At 35.0% G+C, this 22,263-nt stretch overlaps 1 protein-coding gene across 1 annotated transcript in view; it reads left to right on the forward strand.

The window, feature by feature from the left end:
- Positions 1 to 22,263, forward strand: part of DPY19L2 (dpy-19 like 2) — a 99,409-nt gene that overhangs the window by 69,758 nt on the left and 7,388 nt on the right. The window contains exons 17-21 of the mRNA XM_032304163.1: positions 8,803 to 8,827; positions 14,629 to 14,748; positions 15,166 to 15,340; positions 17,150 to 17,249; positions 18,506 to 18,631. Of these exons, the coding sequence (XP_032160054.1) occupies positions 8,803 to 8,827; positions 14,629 to 14,748; positions 15,166 to 15,340; positions 17,150 to 17,249; positions 18,506 to 18,631 (546 nt within the window). The remainder of the gene's footprint in view (positions 1 to 8,802; positions 8,828 to 14,628; positions 14,749 to 15,165; positions 15,341 to 17,149; positions 17,250 to 18,505; positions 18,632 to 22,263) is intronic.

Genomic DNA, 22,263 nt, shown 5'->3' on the forward strand with positions numbered 1-22,263 from the left:
CTTAAGATCCACACTCTTAGCAAACTTTATATAATATGGTATTATTAACTGCAGTCACTATGCTGTATATCAGTTTCTCAGAACTTCTTCATCTTACAACTAAAAGTTTGTACTGTTTGATGAACATCATCCCTGTTAGCCCTCATTACACAGCCCCAGAAACCACTATTCTATTCTGTTTCTGAGTTTGGCTTTTTTCTCTTTTTTAGATTCCACATATAAGTGATACCATAAAGTATTTTTTTTTCCTTTGGCCTATTTCACATAGTATAACACCCTTCAGGTTCATCCATGTTATCACAGTTGGCAGGATTTCTTTCTTTTTTTATGACTGAATAATAATACTCCATTGCATGTATGTATGTATGTGTGTACACACACAAACACACACACACACCCTACATATTCTTTATCTGCTTGTCCATCAACTTACATTATTTCTATATCTTGGCTATTGTGAATAATGCTTCAATGAACATGGAAGTGCTGATAGCACTTCAAAATATGGATTTTGATTATTTTGGATATATTCCCAAGAGTATGATGGCTGGATCATATGGCAGTTCTATTTTTAATTTTTTGAGTAACCTCCATACTGTTTTCCAAAATGTCTTTTCAAGTCATTTGCCCATTTAAAAATCAGATTATTATCATATATTTTTTTGCCATTGAGTTGTATGAGTTCCTTATGTACTCCAGATATTCACCCCGTATCAGATACACAGTTTGCAAATACTTTCTCCCATTCAATAGGTTACCTTTCCATTTTGTTGATTTTTTCCTTTGCTGTGCAGAAACTTTTTAGGTGATGTCATCACACTTTTTTATTTTTCCTTTTGTTGCTGGTGATTTTGGTTGCCAGATTAAAAAATTAATTGCTAAGACTCCTGTCAACTTAATCTTTGTGACTGGTGTAAGATAGGAGTTTAACTACATGGTTTTGCATGTGAATATCGTTTTCCAACCATCATTTATTGAAAATACTATCCTATCCCCATGGTGTGTTTGTGCCCTTATCAAAGATAAATTGACCGTATATGCATGGGTTTATTGTTGGGCTCTCTATTCTGTTCCATTGATCTATGTGTCTTTTTATTCCTGTACCTCTACTGTTTTGATTACTTTAACTTTGTGGTATGGTTTGAAATCAGGAATACCTGTAGCTTTGTTCTGCTTTCCCAAGTTTATCTTGGAAATTTAAGGTCTTTTTTGGTTCCATATAAATTTTAGAATTGGTTTTTGTTTGTTTGTTTGTTTAGAATTGTTCTTTTTATATCTGTGAAAAATGTCATTGGAATTTTAATAGGGATTGCATTAAATCTGTAGATTGTTTTGGGTAGTATGGATATTTTAACATATTTCTTCCAAACCAAAAGCATAGAATATCTTTCTATTTATTTGCGTTGTCTTCAGTTTCTTTTATCAGTGTCTCATAGTTTTCAGTATAGAGGTCTAGCTTCTCCTTTGTGAATTGTATTCCTAAGTGCTTTATTGTTTTCGATGCTATTATAAATGAGATTGCTTTCTAAATTATCTGTTTAGATGGTTCATTGTGATTGTGTAGAAATGCAGCTGATTTTTGTGTGTTGATTTTGTATTCCACAACTTTATTAATGTATTAGTTTTAACAGTTTTTTTGTGAAGTCTTTAGGGTTTTATGCATGTAAAATCATGTCATCTGCAAACAGATAGTTTTACTTCTATCTTTATTATTTTTTTTAATTTCTTTTTCTTGCCTAATGCATTGATTAGACTTTTAGTACAATGATGGAGAGAAATAAGTTAGAGTGGGCATCCTTGCCTTGTTCTTGATCTTAGAAGAACAACTTAGAGATTTTACAACATTGAGGATGAGGTTAACTCTGGGCTTGTTATATATTATATGCCATTATTCTGTTCAGATACCTTCATTTTGTACCTAATTTGTTAAAACTTCTTAGCATGGAGGGTTTTTGAATTTTGTCAAATGCTTTTTTCTGTGTCTAATGAGATGATCATAAGGTTTTTATCCTTCATTTTTTTAATGTGGCATATCACATATATCGATTTGTGTATATTGAACTATCCTTGTATTGCAAAGATAAAATCCCACCTGCTCATGTTGCATGATCTTTTTAATATGATGTGGAATTTGGTTTCTAGTATTTGTTGAGGCTTTTTGCATCTATGTTCATCAGGGATATTGGCCTACAAAATTCTTTTATTATCCTCATTTTACTTCAGTATGAGAGTAATGTTAGCCTTGTAAAATGAGATTAAGCATATCCCTTCATCTTAAGTCTGTTGGAAAAATTTGAGGAAGATTTGCATTAATTCTTGTTTAAATGTTTGGTAGAATTCTCTAGTGAAGCCATCTGGTCCTCCACTTCTTCTTCTTCTTCTTCTTCTTTTTTTTTTTTTTTTTTGAGAGAGATTTTTTTGGATTACTGATTCAGTCTCCTTACTAGTTTTTTTTTTTTTTTTTAAAGATTTTATGTATTTATTTTTGAGAGAGAGAGAGTGGAGGTGTTGGGGGAGGAGCAGAGGGAGAGGGACAAGCAGACTTCACTCTGAGTGCAGAACCTGATGTAGAGCTCAATTCCTGGGATCTGAGATCATGACCAGAGTTGAAATCAAGAGTCAGACGCTTAACCCACTGAGTCACATCACTGCCCCTCCTTACTAGTTTTAATTTTATTCAGATTTTCTTTTTCTTCATGATTCAGTCCTGGTAGGTTATTGCTAGGACTATGTTCTTTCTTTGGGGTATCCAGTTGTTGGTGTATAATTGTTCATAATAGCCTCTTATGACCCTTTGTATTTTTGTGGTGTCAGTTTTAATGTTCCCCCTTTCATTTTTAAATTTTATTTATTTAAATCTTTTTTTCTTAGTCTAACTAAAGGCTTATAAATTTTATCTTTTCGAAAGACCAGCTCTTAATTTTTGTTGATGTTTTCTATTGTTTCTTGTCTCTGTTTCATTTATTTCTCTTACGACCTTTGTTTCTTTGTTTCTTCTTTCCTTTTATTAACTTTGGTCTTAGTTTGTTCTTTTTCCAGTTCCTTTAAGTGTATAATTATTTATTTAAAATCCTTTTTTCTTAATGTAAGCACTTATCACATAAAATCCTCACTTAGAACTTTTGCTGCATCCTGTAAGTTTTGGTATGTTATTTTTATTTGTTTCAAGATATTTTTTATTTCCTTTTGATTTTTTTCTTCTACCCATCAGTTGTTCAGGATTAGATTGTTTAATTTCCATGTATTTGTGAATTTTCTATCTTTCCTACTTTATTGATTTCTAATGTCATACTGTCATGGTCAGAAAAGATACTTGATATGATTTCAGTCTTAAATCTGTTAATGATTGTTTTGTGACCTAACATAGAATCTATCCATAGAATGTTCTGTGTGCATTTAAGGAGAATATGTATTTTCCAGCTGTTGGATGAAATGTTCTGTGTATATTTGTTAGGTCCATTTGGTCTAAATTGTAGTTCAAGTCCAATATTTTCTTACTGATTTTCTGTTTGGATGATCCACCCATTTTTGGAATTGGGTATTGAAGTCCCCTTCTATTTTGCACTGTTTTCTATTTCTCCTCTCTGATCTATTAATATTTGCTTAATTTATTTAGGTGTTCCATTGTTGGGTTACATATAGATTTACAACTGCTATATCCTCTTGATGAACTGACACCTTTATCATCATACAGTGACTTTGTTTGTTTCTTGTTACAGTTTCAACTTAAGTCTATTTCACCCGGAATATAGATTGAGATCTAGGTTTAGATACGTGTCATCTATAGGTTTGTGTGTGTGTATATGTATGATATGTAGAGTTGCCCCTGCTTTCTTTTTGTTTCCATTTGAATGAGTATCTTTTTTCATCTCTTCACTTTCATCTTAATGTGTTCTTAAAGCTAAAATGAGTTTCTTGTAGGCAGCATGTAATTGTCTTTTTTTTTTTAAGAGAGAGAGCACAAGTAGGTAGAGAGGCAGGCAGATAGAGAGAGGGAAGTGGGCTTTCTGCTGAGCAGAGAGCCCAATGCGGTGCTCGATCCCAGGACCCTGAGAGCATGACCCGAGCTTAAGGCAGAGGCTTAACCCACGGAGCCACCCAGGCGCCCCTTGTTTTTTTGTTTTTTAATTCATTTAGCCACTTTCTGTCTTTTGGTTGGAGAATTAAATCCATTTATGTATATATTTTTAAAGATTTTATTTATTTATTCAACAGAGAGATCACAAGTAGACAGGCAGGCAGAGGGAGAGAGAGAGATGGGGAAGAAGGCTCCCTGCTGAGTGGAGAGCCCAACACAGTGCTCGATCCCAGGACCCTGGGATGTTGACCTGAGCCGAAGGCAGAGGCTTTAACCCACTGAGCCACCCAGGCACCCCTAAATCCATTTATATTTAAGATTGTTATTGATAGATAAGGACTTGTTATCTTGTTATCATCTGGTTGTTTTCCATTTCGTAGTTCCCTTCTTCCTCTCATGCTGTATTCTTTTTCTGTAATAAAACACTTTGTTTCCTTTCTCTTAATTTTCTGTGAGAATCTACTGTAGTTTTTTTCTTTGTGGTTATCATGAGGCTTACATAATACATCTTATAGTTATAACAGTTTATTTTAAGCTGACAAAAACTTAACTTCAATCACATATAAAAATTCTGCCTTTTTACTTATCCTTTTGCTGTTACAGTTTATATCTGTTTATTTTGGTATATACATTAACAAATTGTGCTATATTTATTTTTAAATACTTTTCTTTTTTTTACTTTTATAATAGATTTCAGTGATTTACATGGCACTATTACAGCAGTACAGTGTTTCTAATTTGACTGCATAGTTAACTTTATGGTGAGTTTTATACTTTCATAGGTGTTCAGGTTACTCATTAACATCCTTTCATTTCAGCATGAATAACTCCCTTCAGCATTTCTTGTAAGGCAGGTCTAGTGGTAATGAAGTCCCTCAGCTTTTGTTTGAGAATTATTCGTTCACTTCATTTGAAGGGCAGCTTTGCTGGTTGAAGTATTCTTAATTGGCAGATCTTTTAATTTGAGCATTTTGAATATATCATCCCATCCTCTCTTGACCTGCAAGGATTCTGCTGAGAAATCCACTAACAGCCTTATGGGGGTTCCCTTATATGAGATAATTTTCTGCTTTGACAGTTCATCGTCTTTGGTTTTGATAGTTTCATTATAATGTGTCTAGTGAATTTGGGAGATTAAATTTGTATTGGTTCTATGAGCCTCATGTACTTGGATATACATATCTGTCTCCAGATTTGGCAAAATTTCAGCTGATCTTTAAATAAGATTTCTGCCCTTTTCCCCTCTCTTCTCTCTTAGGCTGCCATAATGTAAATATTGTTTCTCCTGATGGCATTTCATAATTCACATAAGCTTTCTTCACTCTTTTTCATTCTTTTTTTCCTTTTCTCTTCTTACTGGATAATTTCAAATTATCAGTCTTCAAGTTCCCAGATTCTTTCTTCTGCTTGATCAGGTCTCCTGTTGATGCTGTAAATTGCATTTTTTATTTTCATTCATTGCATTCTTTACTTCTAGAATTTTTTTAGTTCTTATTTTATAACTTCTAGTTCACAGTTAAACTTGTTTTGTTCATGGGTTGTTTTCCTGATTTTATTGTTTTGTCTACAATATAGACAGTGATTTCTTCTGTGGGGTCAGTTACTGGAAAATGATTGTGTTCCTTTGGTTGTGTCAGGCTTCCTTGATTTTTCATGTTTCTTATAGCCTTTCATTGATGTCTTCACATTTGATGGAGGAATCACCTCTTTCAGACTTTAAGGACTGGTTTTGGAGAGGAAAGACATTCACTTGTAGGTGGGTGTAAGGAGCCAACTGGGTAAGGTGTGCTGTTTCCATTCCTGGGGAAGGCTCAGCAGTGTAGTATCTGTGCAATTGAGTTTAGCGTCAATGAGGATTGCATGGGTCCTCAACCCGAGGGTTGGTGGGTGCATTTTTATTTGAAAAACACCTTTACTTTCCCCTCACATTGAGTTGGTGGTTTGGTGAATAGGTATTTCTGGTTTTGTTTTTTTTATTTAAAGCATTTTATAGATAATTATTAGGTGCCAGGGTGGTTCAGTTAGTTAAGCATCTGACTTTAGCTCAGGTCATGATCCCAGGGTCCTGGGATCGAGTCCCATGTCTGGCTCTCTTCTCTGCAGGGAGTCTGTTTCTCCCTCTGTCCCTCCTCCCATTCATTCTCTCAATCTCTCTCTCTCTATCTACTAAATAAATAAAATGTTAAAAAATTCTATAGACAATTATTTCCTAGCATTGAGCATTACCAATGGGAAATTTTTTTTGTCGTTTTTGTTTTATTTTAATTTTTTATTTTTTATAAACATATAATCTATTTTTATCCCCAGGGGTACAGGTCTGTGAATTGCCAGGTTTACACACTTCACAGCACTCACCAAAGCACATACCCTCCCAATGTCCATAACCCCACCCCCCTTCTCCCAACCCCCTTCCCCCCAGCAACCCTCAGTTTGTTTTGTGAGATTAAGAGTCACTTATGGTTTGTCTCCCTCCCAATCCCATCTTGTTTCATTTATTCTTCTCCTACCCCCTTAAGCCCCCATGTTGCATTACCACTTCCTCATATCAGGGAGATCATATGATAGTTGTCTTTCTCCGCTTGACTTATTTCGCTAAGCAAGATACGCTCTAGTTCCATCCACGTCGTCGCAAATGGCAAGATTTCATTTCCTTAGATGGCTGCATAGTATTCCATTGTGTATATATACCACATCTTCTTTATCCACTCATCTGTTAATGGACATCTAGGTTCTTTCCATAGTTTGGCTATTGTGGACATTGCTGCTATAAACATTCGGGTGCACGTGCCCCTTTGGATCACTACATTTGTATCTTTAGGGTAAATACCCAGTAGTGCTATTGCTGGGTCATAGGGCAGTTCTATTTTCAACATTTTGAGGAATCTCCATGTTGTTTTCCAGAGTGGCTGCACCAGCTTGCATTCCCACCAACATTGTAGGAGGGTTCCCCTTTCTCCTCATCCTTGCCAGCATCTGTCATTTCCTGACTTGTTGATTTTAGCCATTCTGACTGGTGTGAGGTGATATCTCATTGTGGTTTTGATTTGTATTTCCCTGATGCCGAGTGATATGGAGCACTTTTTCATGTGTCTGTTGGCCATCTGGATGTCTTCTTTGCAGAAATGTCTGTTCATGTTCTTTGCCCATTTCTTGATTGGATTATTTGTTTTTTGGGTGTTGAGTTTGATAAGTTCTTTATAGATTTTGGACACTAGTCCTTTATCTGATATGTCGTTTGCAAATATCTTCTCCCATTCTGTCAGTTGTCTTTTGGTTTTGTTAACTGTTTCCTTTGCTGTGCAAAAGTTTTTGATCTTGATGAAATCCCAATAGTTCATTTGTGCCCTTGCTTCCCTTGCCTTTGGCATTGTTCCTAGGAAGATGTTGCTGCGGCTGAGGTCAAAGAGGTTGCTTCCTGTGTTCTCCTCAAGGATTTTGATGGATTCCTTTTGCACATTGAGATCCTTCATCCATTTTGAGTCTATTTTCGTGTGTGGTGTAAGCAAATGGTCCAATTTCATTTTTATGCATATGGCTGTCCAATTTTTCCAACACCATTTATTGAAGAAGCTGTCTTTTTTCCAACCAATGAGAAATTTTATATGAAGTTATCTCTCTGGAAATTTATGGAGTTTGAGATATGAATATACATATGTATACATGAATGTGTGTATTTTACATGTTATACACGGGACATGTTTATTTACATGGGACATTTTAATCTGAACATTCACAATGTCCTTTACCTCAGAGAATTGTTGGCTCTCTTAAACTTTTGCTTTAGCCTCTCTCTTTTGAACATCTGTTATTGCTCTTTATCAATTTATATTATTTGTATGTTTGCAGATTTGGTTGTACATTTATATTTTAGATTAGCTATTAGATTTATTTGCATCAGCAATTATTGTCAGGGCCTGTCCTCCCTTGCACAGAGCAGCTCACCGTAGGATCCTGTTGTGACCAGTAGATTTCAGGACAGGTGGGAAGCCCCCTACCCAACCCCTCTACCGGGCAAGTCAGGGCCAAGCTGCAACAGAAGCTGAGTGATTTGGTGATGGCACAGCTTTCCTGACAGGCCACCCCCTGACCAGCCTTTAAAAACAAACAAACAAACAAACAAAAACCCTCTGGATCTGTTTGTGCCCTTGAACTTCCTTACCTCTTAGTGTCTTACCTGAACTGTAAAACCACTTTCTCAGTGGATCAACTAAACAGGCAGTCCATACCCCTGGTATGAGTGTAACACACGAGCTGAGAGGAGAACAACATCGACACCATTCAGGCTGTGTTCACCTCACAGTGCCCAGAGCTCAATAGGTTCTTTAGACATAAATTTTTGTAGAACTATAAATATTTATATGCTTTACCCAGTACGTTTTCTTCTGGAAGTTTATTCTGAAGAAACACTCAAGGATGCTCAGAGTTTTATGTACATGGTTGAATATTTAATAGAGATTATTTTTCTTTAAATCTTTCTAGAGGTATAGTCTCCAGCAATCAGTAAAATCTATTTTATCTTAACCAAAGCATGACTTTTTAAATATACCTTACATAGGATGACTATAAGTCATGCCTTTCAAATTTTTATTTTTAGTGATATTGTCTAATTTTTATTTACTGATTAGAGAAAATCAAATTTCTTAAACCTAAGAACAAATAAATTAAGTTTGTATTTATGTAATCATAATGGACATTCAGTAAGTAGAGAATGTTTTTTATTCCAGAAAACAGCTCCTTGAACATGGTGAGGTAAAGCTTTCATTTTAATCTTTGCTATATTTGTGTATTAAATTCTAGTTCAAGGATAATTCACAAAGGTTTTGCCTTGCTGCGAATGCACTGTCAACAGTGGTTCAGTGGTTCAGCGTTGGTAATAAATGCTGATCCCTCCCGTGTGTGCTTTTGCTTTTTTGAATAGTAGGATTTCTGAAAAATGGAAGGCTTATTTATGACCATGGAACATAATTAAATTGCTTTTATTTTTCATCCACTCTTTTATTCATTCAACAATAAAAGCATTAATTCCTAACCCAATGAGCTATTCAGCTTCAGCCCATCAGGGCAGACATCTATGGCCCTGTGACTGGTGGCCTTTGGCCACACCCAGACTTGATATGCACTCAGTTACAATCTTGGAGTTTTATAGGATACAGAAGATGGTATAGTAGTGTTGCTGCCCTCTGATATGCATAATTTTTCCACAGAGACATGAAACAAATAAGACAACATATTATATGATGCCAAATTATTTTGTGGCATATGAAGAGAAAGCTCAGCAGGGGTAGAAATACGATTTCCTAAATAATAGTGCTTTGAGTCTTAAAAGAAAGGCCAAATATACAAGACAAGACAACTGAATTTGGACTTAATAAAAATAGCCTATAATGACAACAAAGTTTTTAATAGTTACTATGTGCCATGTACTGTGCTATTTTAATTCTCATATTATTATTCCCATTCTGCAAATAAGATAAGTCTGTTAATTAGATAAAAATAGCTGTTAACAGAGACAAATATTAATATTTCAATGGCTTAACTCAGTGAAGTTTGATTCTTTGTTCACATAAAGTTGAAACCAGGAGTTCCTGGTTAGTAGGTGACACCCCCTCTCCAGCAAGCAGTGATTGAGGAACCCAGATGCCTTCCATTTATAGCTTGGCCATCTCAGTGTGCTTGTCTGCATCACATCAGCAAAGGAGAAAGAACAGAGAAGACTCTGCCCTGGAGGGCTGATGTTCTTGTCTACATGAAGGCAGCAAAGGAGAAAGAAAGATCCTGCATTAGAGATTTTGTAAGGGCTAGGCCTGGAAATGGAAATGGGGACTTCCTGCCCTCAGCTGGGACCTCAGGCACATGGCCACACCTGTCGGCAGGGAGCTGGGAAATGGAGTCTAGCTACATGTCTAAGAAGAAAAGCAAAGCAGTCTTGGCCACAGAATAGAGACCCACAGAAATTAAGTAGTTTTTTCCTCAGGTCTGCCTCTAATTCATAATAAAGCTTGCATTTCAACACTGGCAGTCCATTTCCAGTGCCTTCAAAGTAGTAGTCAATACTTCCTGCTTCCTATAGACAGGGCATTTGGGGAAGGGATTTACATATAGTTATAATTTCATTCACACAACAACCCATTGAGGTAAGTACAGTTGTTTTGTGTGTTGTACAGGTGAAAGAAAACTATGGCATGGAGAAGTTGAATAACTTAGGGTCGCAAAGCTGAAGGGACATAGGGACCTTAGCTCTGTGGAACCAAGGCCTTTGAACCTAGGGCATGTAGCAGCAGAGTCCGTGCTGTTAATCATTTAACACATGCTATGGCCTAATGTGAACTGTGTTTACGCAAATGAGTTGTGTCACATTGCCCAGTTTTACTTAGCAGGGCACATTCGTACTTTATGTTTTATCATATGGTATTCAAAACCCAGGGCTTTTTATTTATTTTTTTCAACCCACTCTTTTTAAAAACACAGTGTTGCTTACTTTTCTGCCCTCTTCTCACATTTTATTTTCTTACTCTATTTCTCCATTTATCCTTATTTTTCCCATTTTAATTTTTCTTCTGTTGTGTTCTAATCAGTTTAATCTTTTTTATGTGTCTGTTATGCACCAGGTCCCTGCTTTTGTAGAATTTAATGTGTAGTGTAGGAAGACAGGCAATGTGAACAGATAATGACATGTGCCTTGATAAAGGAGGTAGGTAGAAAAATAGTGCAGAAAAAGTGATTATATCTGTGTGAAGAAGATGGGGTAGTTAGGGACAGATTTTTTTTTTAATGATGTTAGAGGAGTTTACCAAGGGCAGAGCATGTTACATATACAAAGGAGGCATAAGGTAATATGGTATGTTAAGCATTACAGGCAAATCAGGATTGCAGATGCATAGAAAAGAAGTGATACATGTTCAGACTATGGTGACTTCATATGCAAAGAAGGTAGACTCTATCCTGGACTTTGTTGTTAAACAAGAAATGATATAATCAGATCTAATTGTAGATATTTTTGTTCAGCTGTCAGTCAAAAGGATGGCTTTTTAAAAGGTAATCAGAATTTGGGGGAAGAATTACTTCTTTTGAAAAATAGATTGAGTGACATATGTTGGGGTTCTGTACCCTTCCATGTTCTCAGATTAATAGAACTATGTGGTTGAATAGTTTATTGTCTGGAAAAGAAGCATAGTGTAGTGGTTAAACACACAGACTTGAGAGTTGGCTGGCCCCAGATCCCTCTTCTTCCATTTACTGGCTGTGTGATCATAGCCAAATTACATTACATCTTTTTGGGAACAACCAGAACAACAACAGTAACAGCAATACTTATCCCACATGGTGGCTATAGGATTAAATGAGTTATATGTAAGATACTTACAGTGATGCCTAGTGTTAAGCCCTGTGTAAAGGCCCACTTTTAAATCTGTGTGCTTTCTGGACTGAGACCTCAGGGGCTCCAACTAATACTCTGCCCTCTGTTAACTGTGTCAGTGAGGGTATTTCTACCATGTTCTCAAGACATCTTCACAATTGTTGTGGGAGGTAGTTTTGACAGGGTCAGTCTGCCATTTGGACTGACTTTCTACACTTTGTTTTTTTTATGCTTGGGAGCTGCCATCTCACACTCTACCCAGTCACACTCCCTTATTCCAGGGATGGGGAGTGAACCATTTCCTGAGCTGCTCTTCTTTCCTTGCTTCCAGCCTCTAAAAGATGTTGTGAGGATTTTCCTAGTAATTTTTATGTGGAGAGAGGTACTAACAAATTGACAGTAGGTTACATACAGTACAGAATTTTGGACTGTGCTTTTTAACTGTAGCCCTCTGTCTTCTACTTGGTAGGTAAAAAGAAAACTGTGTGATAGAATAGGAGATAAAATAACTATGGCAAGAGAGCTCCATAGAAAGTCAATTGTAGCCTGTGAGTGGAAGGGAGTTTAGAGCATGTGGATAACCATAGAAGACAAATATGAGTGGTGCTATTTAGAGTGTTTGTTCTATGTCATTCCCCCACAAAAAAAATGTTGTGCAAGGAAGATAAGGAAATGGTGAAGATCTTTCAGGTCTCCATATGCAGACAGAGTCCTTTCAGCTTTTAGGTGAGAAAGGAAAGTCAAGAAGAGTTACTACTTTAGATTTAATTCTGGTCATATGAGAAGTTGGTGCTAAGGTAGAAGTGATGGGAAAAATAATAGAGTACAAGTGATGGGATTTCGAAGAGACAATGACAGTCTCATCCTGTGACTCAGAATAACCAAAGGAAGGCATATTGGGAGAAGTCAGATGTACACTTGCATAAATTAGACCACACCTATTGTAGTCGAACACTTTAACGGAACATGGGCAATCTGTACCATGTTCAGAGCAAGGCAACCAGAATTATGACACCATAGAGCTAATGATTCCAAGTTTCTGAATATTTAACTTAAAAATAGAAAGCTTTCTAAGGGTAAAGGTGGGATTAGTGCAAAGTCATGAGTACAGTATTTGAATAATAGAGAACTGCTATGTGCAAATAGGTTAGACTAATTTTGTGCAGTTGCAGAGGTGTGGAAATTATAGGGAGACACTGATTCAGTTTCAGAAAAGATTTTCTAACATTTACAGCCATCCATAATTATAATAGGCACTCCTATGCATATTCCTTTTCAGGAATTAGTGAAGCGCCAGTTCATAGATTGACAGAAGAGATCTCTGTTTCAGATACAGGGTTAAAGAAGATGACCCGTGTAATCTACCAATCTGTGATTTAATGGTCCTAAACAAAAAGACCTATTTGGGTGTGAAGTGCGTTAATGTCTTTTGCTCCTTCCGCAACATGGCCCCAACTGTGTCCAAAGAGTAGTTTCAGGAAAAATGAAGGATTGACTTTGAAATAAATCTTCCACATTTTGACTTTGGATTCAAGAATAATGAAAAAATTAACAAGTTCTATTTTTAAACATCTTTACTTAAAAAGGAAAAAAACACAGCTTTGCATTTTGTTTTAAACATAAGTTATATATTTCTAATCTAAAATAACACATTTAAAAAGTAAAATTCGGAAAAATCACCATTCAGAAGGAACCTCTATTTTTAGGTACATATTTTTGTAGCCATCTCCGTCCCTCCCACCCCAGCCATGCATGTATATATACAGATAGATGGTTTTCACAAAATTAATCTTTTGTGTATATAATTAAACACATTGAAAACTTTCCATGCCATTAGATAATCTGCTAACACGTAATCTTTTAATGGCTATAGACGTGGGAAATGTGGTAATTTACTTATTCCCCTATAATGGTCACATAGGTTTTTTCTGTTTTTGCCACTAAAAATTCACTTAAGTGATCCTCTTTATACAGTATTTTTGGTCTTCATTATTCCCTTAAATTAGAATGTAAATTTAAGTCAAAGGGGTTGGCTCTTTTGTAACATCTTGATAAATAATGCTAAATGTACAAATTACATCGGTGTATGTTTCAAGGACTCTTCTCTAACACTCAGTATTAAATAGTTGTCCATTTTATAGGTGAAAATACCTTATTATCTTCAGTGCTTAATTTGTTGAATATTAGCAAATTCAAACATAAATATTTAATGACACTTGACTGGGTTGCATAGTCTATTTTTCTAATGAAGAACTGGCTGATATTTTATGAGTATGTCTGTTAGAAAAATTTTGTCTGAAATCTTTGCTCAGTGGAACCCCATCTTAATAAAATGAGTGTCCTACTAATCAGTACAAATATTTATATATATGATTCCATTACTTTAAAAATAATCTAGCTCCTCTCTAACTCCCCATGTCCTCAGGGATTTGGGGGAAATTGGAAGGGGAGGTGAACCATGAGAGACTATGGACTCTGAAAAACAATCTGAGGGTTTTGAAGGGGCAGGTGGTGGGAGGTCAGGGTACCAGGTGGTGGGTATTATAGAGGGCACGGATTGCATGGAGCACTGGGGGTGGTGCAAAAAATAATGAATACTGTTATGCTGAAAATAAATAATAAATAAATTAAAAAAAATAATCTAGCTTGTGTTTTGTTCTGATTTTTGTTGCTGGCTAAGTGACATGCAAACTTGTGAAACACTCAATATTTGTACGTCTCTGTGGCTCACTTCCTCACCTTGCATGTGTGCTGTTCAAATGCCACCTCTTGAGTGAGGCCCTCCCTGATTGTCCTCCTTGGAATTACAACTGCTCCAGCTCGTGGCCTCACACCACACACAGTGTACTCCCAGCCTTCTTCTCCTGTCCCACTTTCTAAGAGACTATAATTGATTCATTTACTTGCCATGACAATTTCTATCTCTACTTAGTGAATGTTCTAAAATGTAAGTCTCACAAGGGCAGACTTTGCTTACTGTTATTTTGTTCACGGTTGTATCCATGGCCTCCAGAACAGTACGTGGCATTTAGTACACATTTGCTAAATCTTTGTTGAATGAATGAATAAATATTACCAGATTTACTATTAAATTAAAAGATCCTTGTCCTAATGAATGGTAATAGTTTTAATATATATTATATGTATTAATTTAAAAATATATAAAGTGAAATATTTCATTTTGTTTTTACAGCTGATTTTTCACACATTGCAACTGTTAGCATTCACTGTCCTTGCCATTTTAATCATGAGGCTGAAGTTGTTTTTAACACCTCACATGTGTGTTATGGCTTCCTTGATATGTTCTCGACGGGTAAGGTATTCATTTTGGTGCCACTACACTATAGTAACTGTATGTGTTACTGCTGGTGAGGTTTCCATAGTTATTTTAGATGTCTATTAGAGGGTATTACAGGATTTAGTTCCAGGATGTTTCACATTTTTGTGATTTGCTAATCTTAATCCTTGGTAGTAAATCAGTACTAGAAGGATGAGGTGTGTTTCTTTCTTTATTCTTTTGAGGATAAAGAAAGTTCCATTTTTATTAGGTCCTATAATTCCAAAATATATACTATTTTTAAATAATAGGTGACCATCATGTGTGTATTATTAGTGCATTGATAATCTCAAACGACAATCCACCATGGTTTAGTAGCAAGGTGAGAGTTTATTATTGGCCCTATAGCACACTTCATATAAGAATTAAAAGTAATGGTTTCTTTCATTTCAGCTCTTTGGCTGGCTTTTTTGCAGAGTTCGTTTTGAGAATGTTATCTTTGGCATCCTAACAGTGATGTCAATACAAGGTTGTGCAAACCTCCATAATCAATGGAGCATAATAGGAGAATTTAATAATTTGCCTCAAGAGGAACTGATACAATGGATCAAATATAATACCAGACCGGGTATGTAGCTCTTTAGTTCTATGTAAAGCTAGTATACAGACATGTAGAAACAGACACACAGAGTCATTAATCACTCACAGATTTTAAACATGCAAATTGTAGTGTCCACCAGTCAAACCTTCTCGAAAAACAATTTTGTGCCCTCTTTAGCTGCCTCCTCGATAACTGCCAAGAATTTTAATTAACATGAGGAATTAATGGTTGTTCTTAGATATGTACTATAATGCTTAGATCATTTTCATATTTTAACCCTAACAATGACAAGTAATTGTTCAATAACAAATCTTCACACCTTGTGAACAGACATTGGAGAAGATACTTTTTTGACCATGGGGAGGTCAACAGTGCCCTTTCTATCACTTCAGTCAGTGCTGACTCTCTCTTCCAACTTTGTAAAACCATTTGTGCACAGAAGAGTTAAAATCTCATATACTCCATTTTCTTCACTAAATTATTTCAAAAAGACTCCAAAATATTTTTAGCTTACTTTTTTCCCTATCTTTATCCAAAATCACCTCAACCAGACATATTTCAATTTTTAAAAAACCTTTCCAGAGAATAAGTGTGTTCTACAGTATTTTCTATAAGTAATCCATAATCTTGTCCAAGACTATTTCATATTTATCTCACCAACAAGAATTAAGACTTTGCAGAGTATTTCTGCCCCTCTTTATGCCATAGTTGTTTTCTCTTCAGTGATTTCAGCTGTTGCTGGACAGACTCCCCTACCTTTTTTCTGATAACTGTGTCCCTGGGCTTTGGGTTCCTCTAACTCACATTTGCTCAGTCTTGGCACTATTGACATTAGGGACTGGCCTGTGCATTGAAGAATATTTTGCAACATACCTTTCCTCAACCCACAAGTTGCCCACAATACCTCTCTCCCCACAGTGTGCCAATCAAAAATGTCTCCAGAAATATATATCCCTAGAAAATAAAATCACATCTGGTTGAGAACCACTGCTCTAGCCTAAGGACTTTCCATCATTAATTATTGAATCTTGTGATAATACATATACATTGATTGACTTATGTATCTTCAAATTTAAGTCATATGTAATGATACTCTCTTAAAGTTACATTTAGAATATTTAGTTAGATTTGCAAGTAAACATTCAGCTATTTACAGTAGATCTGAATAACATGCCTTGTTAGTGATTTTATTATATTGATTAAAAATGACAACCTTCAAAATTATTTAATAATTTATTATATAGAATTATCAGGAGGTAAGTAAACATTTTTGACTTCCAAGAAACTACAGCTCACAGTTTCATCTTAACACATACAGCATGAGACTTGCCTTTTGTAACAGTCTCTCAGTTCTTGGCATTTTAAATTATCGGAACAAGTATAAAGTTTTGTAATTCTTTCTGGTCCTATGTGTTTTTGTAGCGTTGTCTTTTACATTGAGCTTGAACATGGCAGGAAGTTGTAGTAAAGTGCCTGAGTGTGGGCTCTGGTTCCACCTAGGTGTATAGACTTGACAAGTCAATTATCTTTGTTGGTTCTCAGTTTTCTAATTTACAAAATAAGAATAACATAGAACCCACTTCATAAAGTTCGGCAAATTAAGTTGTTTAAGTTGTAAATAAGTTGTTAACTTATTTAACACAGTTCCTGGCACAGAGATAACAAAGTTGGCTATTATAATAGCAGACAATATTGAGCAAAGAAAAAGAATAATGCCAATAGTTATTATTTAAATGTATTTCATCTTTCTTAATTTGGGTTCAAATATTATAGATAAGTACTGATCTTTGGTGTTCTTTAAAATATGTCATTAGGGAAAATGTCCTTGTTTTTCAGATGCTGTTTTTGCAGGTGCCATGCCTACAATGGCCAGTGTCAAGCTGTCTACCCTGCACCCCATTGTGAATCACCCACATTACGAGGATGCAGACTTGAGGTTGGCAAATGATTGAATGTTTTAACCAGACATGCTAATTTTTCTCAAAATGAAAATATCATGTATTTATGACTAACCTGTATGTTATTCTATTTGTTCCAGTAGAACTGCTAAGTACTAATACTAGGAGATGGGATGGTTCTAACCCATGGCTATAGTTTGCCAGCCCCTGCTCTGAACCCCACAAGCCCCTCTGACTGATTTAAGAAACCATTCTCTATTTTACCAATGGCCTACAACTAGCCTTTTCTAATAGAAAAGTACATGAAATTTGCTATATTACATGATTTTATGAAAATTTAGGGTGTTTTTGGTTAGCTAGTTATGAAACACTGCATTATTTTAATCATGTTAGTCATTGTCAATGTAATCTTTTCCTGTTAATGCATCTTTGGCCTATTTTTAGAGTTAACATTTTAAATCATTTAAAGTTTGATGTCTGGTTTTGGACATTGTACATCCTATATGCTTGAAATTTTGAGAAATGTCCAATGCGGGGTGGGCAGATCAATAACTGGGTGATGGACATTAAGGAAAGCACATGATGTATAGTGAGCACTGGGTGTTATATGCTACAGATGAATAACTGAAAGCTACATCTGAAGCTCATGATACACTCTATGTTAACTCATTGAACTTCAGTAAGTTAAAAAAGAAATACCCAATGCATAAATGGTAATTATTCAGGATGTCATAAAAACTCCTCTATTTGGGGGCCAAATTATCTGTTGTACCATATTTTGGTGACTGATCCTGTTTGTCAAGCTTCCTCACTGCTACACTAGATGCCCTCTGTCTGAATATATGATTTGTTATATTTCAACTTCAATTCATATGCTTTTCAGATAATTTCAGTAGGTGAAATTATCTACCAAAATCTGTTTTCACTCTGTTCACCTCTATTCGAATGTGTTCCGTGAGCAGATTAATTACTTTATGCATATGCAAAGCAAATTTATATCCTGAACTTTGTAGTCTCTAAGCCACTTGATGTTTGTTCTGGTAAAAACTAACAAGCAGTACCTACAAAATTCAAACCACTGTAAGTTTTAGCATATGCAAAATAAAAGCAGGAAAGTGGAAACTGCTACCCAAAAATAATCTGTGCTGTCCCCAAACCAGTTCATGCTGCTTGAGGTCATATATATGAGTGTTCCACCCAGTGAGTGTTGAGATTTTCATTTACTAGCAGAATTGTTTCAGTCCATTCTATTCTAACTTATTAAAAAATATTTAATTGTGTTTTGAATGTAAAGGGCTCGGACAAAAATAGTTTATTCCACATATAGTCGAAAATCTGCAAAAGAAGTGAGAGATAAATTGTTGGAGTTACATGTGAATTATTACATTTTAGAAGAGGCATGGTGTGTTGTGAGAACTAAGTGAGTATGAGTCCTATGCTGTATGGTATGGAATATCTTTAAGCAACAACCGTTTTACCTTATTACAGTAGTTGTGATTCTTTAAGATGGAATTGGGGAGGGAGACAAACTTAACGTTAAGAGACTCTTAATCTCAGGAAACAAACTGAGGGTTGCTGGAGGGGTGGCTGAATGATGAACAATGGGGAGGTTATGTGCTATGGTGAGTGCTGTGAATTGTGTAAGACTGATGATTCACAGACACCTGTGTCCCTGAAACAAATAATACATTATATGTTAATTTTAAAAATACTGAAAAAAAGAATTTTTATTCTAAATTAATTCTATTAAAGTACTATCCTGGTATTTTATTTAAAATTGTTTCATGTAGGAAAATAAATATCATTTCAGTAGAATCTAATTTCAAGAAACTGTAGTGTATCTTAGCTTCCTGATTTTTTTTATTTTAACATCTTAAGCATTGCTTTCCTTCATAGTTTTTCAAATTTTTATCATAGTTTTTATTAGATGTATGAAATACATATTTGAGTTTACAGTAAGTAGTGTGAGACATTAACATTCTTTTACTACAACTGGATAACATTGAATTTATAAGAACTATAAGAAAAGTTTTTGATAACTCAAGAAGATATAGTAAGTGAAACATTACTAAGTATAATCTTTAACTTCTGAATTTTCAATTTCTAAAAATCACAAAATTCTAAAATGGTTAACGGATATCTTGAGACCTTCTTTTAGATTCCTTGACTTAAGAGGTCCCTAGTTGTATTAGGTCTAACATTAAGAATTTTCATTTCTCATATAGATAATTAGGCATTACCATAAAACATTTTGGAAAAGTGAAGTTCATAAGTTTTAGTAGCTAATTTTAATACCTAATATATCTAGGAAGAAATGACATCTTGTAAAAGAAGAAGCTGGAACATCATAATGTTGATGCATGTGCACATCACATTAATTTAAAATTTAATAAGACAACGTAGACTTCGAAGCAAGGCATAGTACCACAAAAAGATGAACATTTTATAATGACGAAAGGATTAACTCATCAAAAATATATAACAGTTCTAAAATGTGTATATCTAAACAACTTCAGAGCTCTTTTAATTAAAATTAAATTAAAAATGTATAGAATATAAAGAAAAATAAGCAAATTTTCAATGATAGTTGGAAATGTTAACTTCCCTTTCATTACTGAGAGAATTCAATAAAAAGAGTGTAAGGATTAAAAGATAGAAACATCAAACAGTATCAAATAATCTGACCTAATTACTTTTATAGACCAGTATAGGAAAATACATTCTGCAGAATACACATTCTTTTAAAGGGCACAAGGGAAAACATATGCTGGGCCATAAAAATGGCTTCAGTATGTTTAAAAGATTGATATCAGAGAGAATAAAATTAAAAATTAATAATTAGAAATCTACTAAATATGGATATCTGGTAAATCCATACATGTTTGGAAATTAGGCCGTAAATTTATGGATAACTTATGGGTCAAAGAAAAAACTACAAAGGAAATTGAAAAATAATGTTTTTTTACTTGAATGCAAAAAGACATGTTTTCAACAATGTTGCTGATCTAACTGGATATCTGTAGAGAAGAAAAAGTGAGCCATGACCCATACTACAACATAAACGAAAAATTAACTTGACATGGATTATAGCACTAAATGTAAAAGCTAAAATTAAAAGATTTCTTGGAACACAGAACACTAACCATTAAAAAAAAATCAAATAAAGTCCTGGTATTTTACTTAAAATACCATCAAAATTGAAATCTTTTCCTCAAAAGATATTAAGGAAATAAAAAGAGAATCCACAAACCGGAAGCAAATATTTGTAAAGTAGGTATCTGATAAAAGAGATATATATTTTTTACATGAGATTTTACAAATTAATAATAAATTGACAATACAATTGAAAACAGACAAAAACTTGGACAGACATACTTCATGAACGAAAATGTGATGACTAGTAAATACATCAAAAGATGTTCAATACTGTCAGCATTCAGTGATATGCAGATTAAAACCACAAAGAGATACTATTACATATACTCTAGAACAGATAAAATCTTAAAAACTAAAATACCAGATATTGGCAAGGATGTAGATTAACTAGAAATCTCTTAAATTGCTAATGGGAGTAAAAATGATACAACCACTTTGGAGAAGTATTTGGAGGTTTCTAACAAAAATTTAAGCATATATTTGCCTTATTACTCAGGAGTTCTACTCCTTGTGGAATTTTGGCTCAGTGGGTTAAGCCGCTGCCTTCGGCTCAGGTCATGATCTCAGGGTCCTGGGATCGAGTCCCGCATCGGGCTCTCTGCTCAGCAGAGAGCCTGCTTCCTTTCCTCTCTCTCTGCCTACTTGTGATCTCTCTCTGTCAAATAAATAAATAAAATCTTTAAAAAAAACAGATGTTATAGCATCTTCATTCATAATATCTCAAAGCAGAAACAACCCAAAGATCAAGAGAAAAATGAATAAACAAATTATATATAGTATATTCATACAATGGAATGTTACTTAGCAATAAAAAGGAACAAAATACTGATTTGTGAAAAAAGGATGAACCACAAAAACATGCTGAATGAAAGAAAACAAACACAGAAGAGGACATACTATGTGATTCCATTCTATGAAGTTTAAAATATGCAAGGCTAATTGGGAACAGAAATCAGAATAGCGGTTGGCTGTGGTGATGGAGGAAAGATCCTCTAGAAAGGGATTCAAGAACTTTTTTCTTTTTCATAGAATAATGATAGTGTTCATTATCTTGATTGCCCTATTTTTTATATGAGTGTACACACTTGTCAAAACTCATGGAATTGTACACTAAGATCTGTGCATTTTTCCTCCTGTAATTGTATCCTAATAAAAAGTTACTCTAAATATACAAGTAAATATTTATGCAAAGAAGTCTTCTAAAATTCTGGGATGTAGAAAGACATTCTTCAGCTATCACTAGTAGCCTTCTGAGACACCAGGAATAAGTTCTAAAGAAGGAATAGCAAATTTCTCTCAAGGCAGTTCTTTTTACAAAATTGACTTGTTCTGCTTTTCTTTACAACTCTGTTCTATTAAGTATTACATATCCTTTACCTAAAAGCCTAATGCTATCTGACATTTAAAGGAAATAATGAACAGTGCTAATTTTTTTTTTTAAGATTTTTTTTTTTTTTTTTTTGAGAGAGAGACAGTGAGAGAGAGCATGAGCGAGGAGAAGGTCAGAGGGAGAAGCAGACTCCCCACGGAGCTGGGAGCCTGATGCGGGACTCGATCCCGGGACTCCGGGATCATGACCTGAGCTGAAGGCAGTCGTCCAACCAACTGAGCCACCCAGGCGTCCCGAACAGTGCTAATTTGATTTTATAGTATGGACAAACTGAATTTAGGAGTTATTGGTCTGTCAAATCCCAAAGGAATTGAACATAGGACCCATAAGAAATGAGTTTTTGAGGGAGTTCAGTTAGTATTGGCAAGAAGAGGTTGACCTATTGTTCCCAGAGATTATAGTTATTAGAACATAGGTACTCTTCACTTTGTCTGGTACTATATTAGCCGAAACTTGAGCATGTCAAAATTACATTTTGCTTTGCATGGTTTCATGGAGCTCAGTGT

Source organism: Mustela erminea, chromosome 11 (genome assembly GCF_009829155.1).
Source record: "Mustela erminea isolate mMusErm1 chromosome 11, mMusErm1.Pri, whole genome shotgun sequence".
NCBI classification, from domain to species: Eukaryota; Metazoa; Chordata; class Mammalia; order Carnivora; family Mustelidae; genus Mustela; species Mustela erminea.